The sequence below is a fragment of the Strix uralensis genome, chromosome 6 (genome assembly GCF_047716275.1).
Source record: "Strix uralensis isolate ZFMK-TIS-50842 chromosome 6, bStrUra1, whole genome shotgun sequence".
In the NCBI taxonomy this organism is placed as follows: Eukaryota; Metazoa; Chordata; class Aves; order Strigiformes; family Strigidae; genus Strix; species Strix uralensis.
In genome coordinates, this window is record NC_133977.1 from 9,306,430 (window position 1) to 9,319,293 (window position 12,864).

General features: G+C 41.6%; 1 protein-coding gene across 1 annotated transcript in view; it reads left to right on the plus strand.

Annotated features, from left to right (window-relative positions):
* Positions 1–2,749: 2,749 nt before the first annotated feature.
* ITGAV (integrin subunit alpha V) overlaps positions 2,750–12,864 on the plus strand; it is a 51,623-nt gene continuing 41,508 nt past the window's right edge. The window contains exons 1-2 of the mRNA XM_074872662.1: positions 2,750–3,140; positions 7,317–7,444. Coding sequence (XP_074728763.1) covers positions 2,977–3,140; positions 7,317–7,444 — 292 coding nt within the window. The 5' untranslated portion in view covers positions 2,750–2,976. The remainder of the gene's footprint in view (positions 3,141–7,316; positions 7,445–12,864) is intronic.

Consider the following 12,864-nt stretch of genomic DNA (forward strand, 5'->3'; position numbering starts at 1 on the left):
AATAAGAATTTTTGAGTTGCATTCCTTAAGGAATTATTATTATCACTTGGCAGCAGAAACAAGTGACTGGCACACAGGATTACCTGGTGGCTCTTTCTGGCTCTGTCATGGATTTACTTGAACAAGCCACTTATCTTCCGTGTGCTGCTGTTTGTCAAGCTGCGATACACTTTACTGCAGACAGGGCAGTTGTGAGAATGACTAAATGGAAATGTTTGGAGGGGTCTTCCTTTGTAGACCACGGGACTGGTGAAAAACCTACATTTAAAATATACTTTTTTGAAGTATCAATATGAAAAATATGTATAATTTGCTACTTACAGTGGAGCAACAGTGCCACAGGGTTGCACAAGTGTCAAGGCACTGGAATATATTTCTAGATGGCAGGAAACAGTTCAGACGTAAAGCATTTATAAAATAGAAAACTCTTAACTCGCAACCCCTTTTCAATGAAAACAATTTATTGTGAAATCCTCTCTCGCTTTCTGTTCTTGTTTTCTTTTTCCCCTTGTATTGGTAATTTTTCCAAATGAACTTGCAAAAAAATGTTAACAGTAGCTAAGTAGCAGTAGGCTTGTCAAGAATCCATGATGTGCAACACAGCTCACTTATTTTACAGCCAGCTTTTAAAGGGTTGCCATTACTCTGCCTCTTTCTCTTAGTCTGTTGTATTTTCTGTTGGCTTCAAGACAATTTAGTTTGCATGTTAACATAAAATCTGACTGTATTAAGATACAACAATATCAAAGTTTTTAATTTAAAGCAACTATATTCATTTAGTCAGAAATTGAAACGATCACCCAATATCAATGTTCAGTTCTTCTCCTTGGAATCCTTTACATATTATGGCTTTTCTTGTAAGCCTAAATACCATGGTATGGGTGAATGAATGTAGGCTGATTGGGCATTACTGAAAAAAAACAAACCAAACCAGTGACTGTAAATTTGCACTCCAAGGGAAAACAGGAAACTGATACTGAGATGATTCATTAATTGGTGATGAAGAAAGCACTTTTTTTTTTTTTGAAAGGTCCTTGGGTTCTTCAAAGGAATAATTCATTAAAAGGAAAATACATTAAATGGACCTTTTATATACTACTTTTGTACACTGAATTAAGTCAATTGCATCAAAACTTCGGGAATGCTTAATGATTATTAAATGATGTCTCTGGACAGTAGGTTAACTAGCAGTTCTGTTACTCAATACAGTCAGAAGCATAATGTTTGGAAGCTGCCTACCGGTATTTCTGATGATTTTAATTATTTTAATCCATGATGATTTTTCTCCATTGAAAACATTCTCAGTAATCAGCTTCTCATTTTGCTCACTCAGAATCTTGTTAGCTCTACCTGATGCACCTGACTTTTTAGAATTGAGCCTTCAAAGGTCTACTTTGAGTCAATTGAAGATTTCAAAGTAAAATGATCTCTTGTAGAATCTAAGTCAAAAGTTTCACCAGTGGTTCCCATATCCAGCTCAAAAGTTTGAGGGGAATTAGACCAGTATTTTAGAAAGACGAACTGATGTCATTTCCATTCTTTAAATTAAACAAGCTCTTTAAGGTAGGATTTTCAACTTCTCGTTGCAGCTATTGTTGTACTAGAATTCATCACTTCTGTTAGGCCTCAGCATAATCCCTCCACGCGTTTTGTGAGGTTTTTTCCTGTATAGCTTTGTGTTTTCATATTCTTATTTTGTACTTTTATTTTACTTCAGGATGCCCTTAACTCTGGCTCTGTCCCTTGGTAAATATGTATCGGATATTTTTAACTTGTACTTAGATCTTGAAACATCATTATTGAAACATCCTATTACTTTATCATGCTCACATACGAAAAGCAAATCTGAAAGTTTAGACTTCAGGTGGCAAGAGTGTGAAACTGATTACATGGTAATAATATTGGGGTTTATGTATTAATGTTCTGAATTAATATGATTAATTCCACTTTATAGGTGTTCCAGCATGTTTTCTTTTTCCTGAAACACTGCTATGGTGAGCAGATGTGGAACTCTGCTGCAGGCTGATGCAGACAAGGCTATGAGGGGTTCGACAGCAGCCTACGAGCACCTGAGCTCCCATGGTGATGGGGCTAAGGTGACAAATGATACAAGGGCCACAAACGGCGACTGAAGAGGTTCAGTCCGGATGCCGGGCAGTGGTGGGTCGGGCAGTGCTAGAACAGGCGCGGAGATGTCCCTCGGGGAGGCTTTACAGACCCAGCTCTTCACAGCCCTGCACCTGCTGCTCGGCCTGCCCACCGCTGGTGGAGGTGCTGCAGGGCGCTGCTGTGACCCCGGCATTTTAAATTACTTCATTTAATATTCTATCGTTGGCTTTTTTCCCCTCCAGGGATGGGTCCACACTGGTACTTGCTTCACTCTTTGCTTGTGTTAACAAGCTCTCCTGAAACAGGCTCTCTCTGAGACTTGGTAAGGAAGGATTTTCTGAGAAAGTCTTACCAAGAAAGATTTTCTAAGGCAAAGTGTGGATGTGTCCCCATCTTTTTATTGCCAGCGCTTCTCAGTAGCACTTGCCCTCTGGAAGCCTTCGGCTCCAGCAGTAACAGTTGTGAGACCGGTCAGAGGGCACGTACCCCCCTGCCTCACGCCGCCGCTGCCGTGGAACCTCCGCGGAGCTCCCGCCCCGGCCGCAGGGGGGGCCGCGCTCCCCACCGGGGCCCGCCCGCTGCCGGCGGAAGGTCGAGGCGGGCGGGGGGCGGCCCCGCGGCCGGGCGCGGAGCGGCGCGGAGCGGCGCGGGGCAGGGCCCGCCTCCGGCGACACCACATGATGCCGCATCTCCTTCCTGCCGGCCCCGTCCCGCGGAGAGAGGGGAGCTGGGCGCAGGGCGGGAGGAAGTGACTCCGCTCCCCGCCCCGCCGCCGCCCGCGGGAAACGCGCGGCCCCTCCGCCCCGTTCCCCCCCGGCCGAGCTGCGCGGCTGTGCGCCCCCCGCGGAGGCGGCGCGGGGCCGGGCCATGGCGCGGCTGTGGCGGTGGCTGCTGGCGCTGGTGCTGGGCGGCGCAGCGCTGGCCCCGGGCAGCGCCTTCAACCTGGACGCGGAGCGCCCGGCCGTCTACTCGGGCCCCGAGGGCAGCTACTTCGGCTTCGCCGTGGACTTCTTCGCTCCCGACCCGTCCTCGTAAGTGCCCCGGGGAGGAGGAGGAGGAGGGGGGCGGCGGCCGCCCGGGCAGAGCCGCGGTCAGGGCAGCGTTCGCTTGCCGGGAGCCCGTTGCCCAGGCCCGGGCGGGACGGGCCGAGGCGGACCCGCGGCGCCAGGCCCACACGGAGGGCGGGTCTCCGCAGCGGGACCCCGCGCAGGCGGCGGCGGGCCGGGCTGCGCCCCCTCCCCGGCCCGGGCGTTCCCGGCTGCCCGGAGCCGGCCGGCGGGAGGCCCAGCGGGGCTGCGTGCGGCAGCGGCCGGGCGGGCACCGGCGGGTGCTCCGGGCAGCCTCGGCAGCGCAGGTAGCGGCGGTACCGGGGACGGGTGAAGGGGCGGTGTTCGCTTCCCGGCGCCTCGCACCTGAGGCTTCGCCCCGTGAAATTTCCGAAGTTCTGCTGCTCTTTTTTGCCTGCTCTTGGCAGAAGGGCCGCGTTTGAGTTGTGCTGCATCTGCACGGGTCACAGAGCTGCTGAGGGGTCTGGAGCAGACATCTGCTTCCCGAACGGCTCTCCTTTCGTGTCAGACGAAAATCAGGCGATGGGCAGTAGCTGGTGTGTTTCAGAGTTCCGAACAGTCGTGTCACCAACTTCAAACTTGTGGTATTGCTGTAATGAATTAGTCTCTATTTCTCAAGCACGGGCTACATTAAGATCTTAAAGCTTTTGCCGGTTTTTTCCCCTCCTTTCCCATCTTAAGGAAGGGTTGTCAAGCTGGAAAAGCTGCTGTATTCCATCATGCTGAGGGGATTTTTTTCTCTCTCTCTCTTGATCCTTAGCTCATAAAACTTCATAAACAAATTCTATAGCTATTGAGCAAGTCTTTTTGCAGTACATCAACTAGCCTTGTTTGCATTTCTTTATTGCCTACAAATATTAAAAGTCATCCTGTCTTGACTCGCATGTGTTGCAACATCTTTCTGTGCTATCTTAATCCTGTAAATCTTAATACTAAAAGAAAAAAAGGTTCTATTTGTGTTCCTCCCTTTATTTTTAAGTCAGCATGTGTGGCTGCAAAGTTACCAGGAGACTTGTAAATGCATGTAGTAAACTTTCTTCCTTGCTTTCCAGTAAGGAATTATGTGACCCAGCTCTCACTGAAATCACTATTTGGAACCTTTCCATTATTTTTATAATAATTGTTGACCTCAAAGTGCATGGCTGTAAAAGAAAACAATGTTGGCTTTTGGAGTTTTTTTAAAAAAAACTTTGAACACTAGTGATTTTCAGACAGCATGGAAGACTCCATATTTTTACGGGAATTTTCTGGATTTTTTTGGTGTGACTAGAAGTTAGTCTGTATCTGCAAAGCTAAATCCTGGTACTGGCCTAAATTTAAGCTCATAATTGAAACAAAGTAGCTGTGTAACTTTTACAGGAACAGGTCCTAATGGTGTTAAATTTTGAGTTTGTGCCTATGGAGACTGATATTTTACCTCTTGAAATAGCCAGAAATACTTGTATCCAGCATCCTCCAGACATAGGCCTGTGTCGTCCCACTCGTTCAAGGAGGATCAACACACATCAGGCAGACAGGAATGCCTGCAGATTCCCTCAAGCTGTTGGAGGGGAAAGAAGTGTAGTGATGAACAGCGAGCTCAGAGATATCTGCAGTTAAATGTGAGGTAGAAAACTGAGTAAAGTGTTTCCACATGATTAGCAAAAGGTGTTTAGTAAAATGAGCCTTGTTATATGGTTTCTATTGAGTGTCATGTGTGTCATGTGTTTCCTACACCTTTGCTGTTGCTTAGAATTTTGATTTCTCACCTGTTCTTTACATGACTACTAGAGATTAAGTAAATTTAGTTGAGCTAAAACTATTTGGATTGACTAGCCTCACACAAAGGAGCGTTATTAGTTCTTGAATGCTCAAGCTGCTGTTTCATAGTCTATTTTGACCTGCTGGATACCAAAATAAAGTATATTTAGAAGTCCAGTATGAAAGACCTATTCTCAGAATCAAAGCAGTAGTCTTGTATCAGGGTGCTGTGTGGTGCCTGACAGAGGGCATAACTATAATACCAAGCAACTGAACATAACTTTATAAAAACTGAAAAAGGTTTCTCGTACATGCTGTGTTTTAGAAGAATTGCATTTGATAGTCTTCCAGCATACAAGTGTGTGGAAATACCGGTTGCTCTTTATTGGCCCCTGGAAAAGCACCGGTGAGGGATCATTCCTGGAAGTACACCTAGCAAAGCTGAGCTGTGGAGGATGTCCGTATGCTCCCAGCCTTGTCCACAGCATTATGTTGGGGCAGATGGTTGTATCATGTAGGAGACAGGCATATCAAAGCATAGCTGGCGTATTCCCGTGGGAATAACGGTTTTCCCTCTATTCCCCCTTTCCCAAAGTATATGGACTAGAGACTTCTTTGTATTTAGGTAATTTGTATGTTGTTAGAAGACCTGTGACAAAATCTGCTCGTTTGGTCTATAATGACAAAAATGCCTTTTTTTTTTTTCTTTTGCTTTAGGAAAAGAGGTGACTAAACCTTTGTGGAGTCCCCTAATGATTCCTTTATTGGTAATCTTGTTAATAAACTTAATCACAAAGATTATTTTAAAGATTTAAAATACATGATTAGAACGGGAATGATTTATTTTCTAAACAAGTATTTAATTTGTGGGGCATCTCAAAAGCTAGTGATACAAGAGTAAAGTGGGAGGCAAGCTACCACTTGTTTAATAGATTGTAATTATAGTAATTAATGTGATTCTTGGCATTATGATGTTTATTTTTAAGCATTTCTGTTATGCCCAGAGAGAACTTAAGTCGATTAAAGCATTTCAAATTCTTGTTCTTGGAATCTAGAGGGTCTATGAATGGCAACTAAGGAAAACAAATGGATTGCCAACTAGTCTGAATTTTCTATCAGGGTCCGCACCAGGAAACTTTTAAGGTTCTGAAAATTCACCCAGGTTGAAAACTAGTAGCTTGTGTTGGTCTTCATATGAATTGAGCTTTGATGAGGTGCTACATGTTTATACCTGGTATTTACATGTTAAAAAATATAAACTTAGCTCTATTCTAAAGTGAAGTCTGGAAGATGACTCTGAAAACCAGAGCAAGTTTGATAAGTCTGGATCTGCCTATCTGTAGGCATTCTCTTCAACCAGTCTTGCAGCTTGTTCAGCTAACCCAATTTCAAAACTAAACCATAATGCCTGATACAGGATGATAAGACTTGCTCTTGCAAGCTATATTCTTTCTTGAACAGTCTAAACAAATACAACAGAGCAGATTCTGATGAAAGGAAACATTTATTTTATGTCTTGTATACGTCTTGCCTATATTTCAAATTGACTTCATTGGAAAAGTGCTGATGAGTCAAGTGTGCCTCAGAGGTGTTGGAGTTCCTGGAAGATGTTAATAACCTTGTTGGAAGATGCTAAGCACCTTACTTGGTCTGCCTTTTTATTCAGTCTGTTTCTTACTCAGCGACTTCTGAATTTTATCACCTGCACAGGCATAATCTTGTAGCAGTTCCTGCTCAGAGTGTGTTTAACATGTTCATATAAGCAGAGATTTGTAAAAGCACAACAGATCTTAATAAGAAAATGATTACTGTGTAATGAATTTCAGTAAAGAATCATTAATGTACAAACCTGTGGTTGAGTCGCTGGGGTACTTGGAGATTCTTTTTAAAAAAGCATTTGCTAATACTAGGCCGACTCACCACTTAGTACCTTCTGAGCTCAGAGGCACTACTGCTTTGTTTATATATTGTTTCCATTTTTGACTGACTTCCTTGAATTACTCTTATGTACAAAATTAACCAGAAATGATGCCAGCTGATGACTTTCTTAAATTACAGAAGTACATTTCCTGTTCTGCTGCATACATACATATTTTTGAAAGGAAGAGTATATAAGGTGTTTATCTCAAATATAATTTTAAGTAGGACAGAATAGTTTAATTTTCTCTTACCATCTTTTGTGTCTTCTTTTTGGTAAATGTGTTTTTTTGCCTGCTTTTGCTTGCAGAAAATAGGGACCCGGGACCTAAAACCTAATATGAATTTCTCTGAAACGCAAAGTAGTGCAGATTTAGATTTGAATGGGCAAGGCTTTTGCTTTATTTACTCTTCAGATGTCATAAAGTAACAATGTCTGTGCCTTAGGTGTTGAAACTTTTGTTTTATTTCTTTTTATTGCAGGATATTTCTTCTGGTGGGAGCTCCAAAAGCAAACACTACCCAGCACAACATTGTGGAAGGAGGCCAGGTGCTCAAATGTAACTGGAATTCAAACAGAAACTGCCAGCCAATTATATTTGACTCCACAGGTAACATGTAGTTCCCTGTGAGGGGAGATGGGGGAGGTCTCTGCTCTAATCCTCATGTGAGAAAGCAGAAGGGATTCAGGTTCACATGGGGTTTCTTGATGGTCGATGTGAATGCAGCCAGTTTTGGACTAGCAACTAGTCAAGGCTTGGTTTTTCTCTTTTTTTTTTTTTTTTTCCCCCTCTCCTCTTCTAGGTTTCCCTTGTCCTTGGTATTTGCTGAAAGCCTGAGTGACCATACATTATTCTTCTTTTGTTTTAACCTATTTACATTTCTCCTCTGTAATTTCCAGCAATCCTAAAGCATTTGGCAACCTAATTCCTAATAAACCCCAAGGGTTTTATTCCTAATAATCCCCAAGGGGTTTATTAAGGACCCCAAGATCCTATTAAGAACATGGCATCCGAGGAAAGATACTTTTTAATATCAGCAATATACTCAGAAGTTTAATCTGAAACTGGAAGTATAAACATCAAACTGTGGAAAAAAATTCTTTTTTTTTTTTTAATTTTTCCTCTTGGAGGTAGCTTCATAGTATTTGTGACATGATAGCAGCACTCAGAGTGCCTCAGGTCAGAGGCATTACTTACCCATTTCTGATATATACTAAAGCTGAGCAGCAACAATGCTGACATTGAACACTTTGCTTGGTCTTCATGCTCTGGTACTCATAGTGATTTCCACAAGCTATGGCAGGTCATATGAGAACACACTGCATGTGCTTTTCTGTTTGAGCCAGTCAGTGTTGAATCCTGTTTTCCACAGCATGTTTCAGGCCAGTGGAAAAACCTTTTCATGTCATAGGAGTAGATTAGCAAGACCCATGTGGTAGGGCAGAGGAAACACCTGTGCTTTTAAGGTCTACTTGGTTATAATTCATTCTTGCCTCTGCTGGTATTTTGACTTGGCAGTCTAAAGGCTATTAGATTTATACAGCCTTTGTAAATCATGTATGATACAGTGGAGAAGCTCCTCTTCCAATTCCATTGTCAAGGTATACCACAAAATATTGGTGTCCTACATGTATTTTTCTCAAAACTATTACGTTACGAGTTCTCTTGCAAAAAATCCAAAACGTAGTACATAATGGTGCACAAAAACCCCAAGTCATTATCAGTCTCTTTACTTCACTCTACCCAAATGTTTCTGCCAGGTTACTTAAGATCTCTAATAAGCTACAAAGTGTGACATTTTATCTGCACCAGTGTAAGACAGCAAAAATTGTGTGTAAATTTTTTTTTTATTTTGGACTTATTGTTTACTAGAATACAAATGTGTGTTTTGTTTTTTTTTAAAAAAAGAATCTGGATGTCTTTAATGAATAATCACCATTAATACAACAGCCAAAAAACTTACGGTAGGGAGAGAAGAGCCACCGGGGTGGTTTTAGATGCATCTTTCAATGGGAATTGCAGTGCATTTATCTCTTTATACTGTGAACATTTGCAATAGGCTTTTCTGTATGCCACACAGAGTAAATAGATATAGAGGCTACACTCCTTTGTTGTGTGTCTGTGCTCAAGGTATATCCTACTGGGCAAACAAGTAATGGGCATGTTAATCGCTTGAAATTTAACAGTAAAAATAGCAGGTCGTAATGGTTTAAGAGGACTTGTTTCAGGCACATTTTAACTCATTCCAGCTTTGTGGCAATGAGTTGGGAAATAACGCATTTGTCAATTATTCTCTGGGTGAAAAGGGGCATTGTATTTCAGCATAATAAAATAATAAATTGGCAGAGACAAAATAAAATGTCTTTTTCTTTGTGCATAATACAATGGTTGATTCCCTGCGTTACGATGACAGTGTCTTACTGCCAACACAGTGTAAGCCCCCATTCTGGCCAGCCCCTACCTCATAAGGTAACAGGGGTTAGGGATGACTTCGCAGGATTCACTTCGCAGGAAATAGGAAACAGATGACTTGACCACTGACTTGTGGTGCTAATGCGAAGGTGTTTTTTGTAGATGACAACGCAACCTCTGCAAGAATTCAGGTTCATCCATCACTGTTTCAACAATTGTGTAATATGATTTGCTGAGCACTGCAATACAAGGCAAATTTTTATCTCTCCCCCCCATTATTGAGCTGTTTTGTTAATGGAAAAGGCAGCAGAGGTTCTGCATAATTCATTAGATGGGTTTCTTCAGAGTTCTTTTCTAATTCTTTACAGCTAGTGAGAAATCTGATCTGTGAAAATAGCGAGAACATTAGTACTTGTGGCTTCTTTCTCTTTACCTGTCATTGCCAAACTCCATATGTGGAGTTGCAGAATTATAATGACTAGACAGCATGCCCCTATTCATCCTCCTGCTTCCTTGTGCCAGATAGCATAGCTGGCACATCCCAGAGCAGGCCAAGCCACCGCATCTTGCACGCAGCATCTGAGAGCAAGGGCAAGGTCATGTCTCTGCACTGTGAAGGGAGCAAGGGATTGGAGGTAAGAGTGAGTCTTGTTCTGACTGTGTGCGGTTGTGTTTGTCTGTTTGTCTTGTGTTTGTGTCACAAATAAACATGAGTAGTTTTTTTCTCTATTATTATTATTTTTTCCCAAACATTCTGTGATTTTTTTCTAATAAAGTTTTCCTCCATCTTTATGGGTCTTTTGCTTTTCCCCATCCATATAGAGGCCATACTGAGCTCAGCTGCACGGCGGTGGCTGCACAGAATTGAGTTTTATTTTCTACACTTGCTTTTGGCTTTAATATCGTATTAGCACAGAAGCATGGTCATTAACATGAGACAAATGCAACAGCTATTACGTAGCCCAAGAGAGAAGGTACTACTACCTGCTTTATGTTAATCGTTGGAGGAGTTGTTCAAGCCCTTACCTTAAAGCAGTGTTGCTTGTTACTTGCATTTACCCTTATCCCAGCTCCTCTGGAGGAAAGCGATAAGTCATTCAGCTGGTAGTTCCTGGTAGCACCAGATTTACTATTTGTTTGTTCCTTCCCGTGTGTGACAGCTCGGCTCTTTCAGGACAGGAGCCGAGCAGTAGGAGTCCATTCGTGGAACTCGCATAGCTCTCATGCTGAAAATATATGTATTTCCCTCTCTTTCATGGTATTCCCACTAGCCTGTGACATAGAAAGCCCCTCATTAAAGTGTGTATTACTATTTTTAAACTGCTGGCCAAAAAAGGTGTTCTTTCACTGTTCCTACACAGTGTATTTCTCATCTGAAACAGCAGTATATTTGTAGAGGGGAAGGGGGATCTCCCCTTGTCATAAGTCTCCTAGCACAATGGCTACATTTATGTAAAAATACACTAGAGAGTGTTCTGTATATATGTCTGTGTGCGTGTGTTTCTGTGCATATTATACTAATTGCCTTTGACATTCTGGTATACATGGTGGCTTTGGAAGGCAAAATGTTTATATCACACATTAACACTTCCCAAATGTAAAGATGCTTCGCTGTGGGGCTTCTGAGCATTTTAGCATTGACATCAGTTGGCTTTGATTTAACATAGTTATGACTATGTGAAAATTGCATAACAAACATGTGTGGTAGAAAATGCCCTCAAATTCAGGGGTGCATATAGCTGTGCTACATGTGCTTGTCTGTACATGGCCAAAAAGTTAATTTTTTTTTTTTTTAAAGGCTTTTAAGTATTATTAGGCATACATTCCAGGCTGGCTTTTGCTTTTAGAAGCACATAAAGGTTAAAGTGATAAAGGAACCATCCACCAGAGCAAGCTTCCTCACATGCACCCTTTCATTGATACTATTGCAGAAGTGAAATATGAAGCAGTGCTTTTATCTGTTACTTTAACAGGTTACCTTGCAAATCCAGATAGAAATGGATCTGATGAAAAAGTGCTATGTAAGCGCTGAACTTTTGCCTTGTTCCTGTTTACTTCATTAATTCAGTAGCTAAATATGCCACTGTCACAAAACTGAAGTTTCTGGTATTTGTACTCTTGTGTATTTTGACTTCTTACTACAATTGCCACAGCATTACCACAATTTCAATTGAATTGTTATGTAAAATACTTGGGATTTTCCCCTCTGTCTCAGGTAACTTTCAGAGTTTCAGAATGTGTAGGAGGCTGGTTTTTTTTTTCAGGACAAGCACCATGGGGAAATTTACGTTCTCAAGATGATATATTCTTCAAAGCTCTTATAAGCATAAAAAATATTGCTAAATCCTTTCCTTTGCAAGATGCTTTACATTTCACATTCAAATTACCAAAATTCACAGATTATAGGTCAGGGTGGGTTAATATTTGTCTTCATTCTTATCTGTTCTCCACACCAGATAATTTTGTGACTGAAAACTTAGTTTCTTTTTTGTTTTAATGCATAGGGGAATGTTCTGAATCTTATAAAGAAGAAAGAATCTGGGAAGGAAAATGGTGGAGAACCTGCCCTTACAGCTTGCTGAGCCCTAGTACTACTCTTTCTACAAGACTGACTGGAGAGGTGATTCCTCTCTTAGAAAGCTTAACGGCTTCATCTGCCAGCTGCTTAGCAGCTTTTTCCAGGAAAAACATATTTCTTGTGGGTAAATTGTAAAAGGAATGCTTTTAATATAGCAGTCCATTTTCTGTTCCTGATCAGTTTTGAGACAAAGGTCCAAACCCAGTTGTTTTAAAGACACATCTGTTCTCCTTCCCTTTTTCTCCTTCCTCAGCCTTCATGGACTAGCACAGCACAGGTTGCATAGATAGTACCAAATATTAATGAAGGTATGTCCATAATCTTGCTCAGAGAAAAGATTCTTGAAAAATTAAAGGTGTTTCTGTGAGTTAAACTTATTTTATATAGTTGTCCATTTTTTGTGTATAAAACTAAATGTGTTTTTTCTGTGCAAGAGGACGATCAAAAGCTCACTGAACCGGACAACAAAACCAGTGAGCAGAGCGGTGGTCAAATGTGCTTTTTAGGAAAATCAGCAAGTCATCTTTATGTTTTTATTTATGCATTTTACAGTTTGGCATACATGGAATATCAGGGTGGATACACTTAGCTAATTGTCTGGCCTCTAGATAAATACCGCCATTATTTGGCCATGGAGTTTTAGAGAGCAGGATCACTCTGAATTTTCCTTCTGACAAACAAACAAAAAATTCTTCAGAGACCCATGTAACCAGTTGGATTTAATCAGACTATACACATGTGAGCAATATGTGGCAAATTAATGTAAACCAAATGAGTTTCCTATGTGCTTGTTTTCGAAAAGGAAACAATCTTTGTAATTATTGATTATATTTTACTTTTTGTCTTTGGGGTCCTAGCTCTTCATCAGACAAGAATAGTGGGAAGTGGGTTGGTAGAAATAGCATTTCTTCATGCTCCCATAACTTTTCATAAAAATAAAACCAAATGGTTTTGTGATGATAAAGTTCCTCTTGCAAAAACCTGCCAGTTTTTTAAAGAAAACTTTTGAGAAATGTACCTGCTCCAGTACAGGATGCTT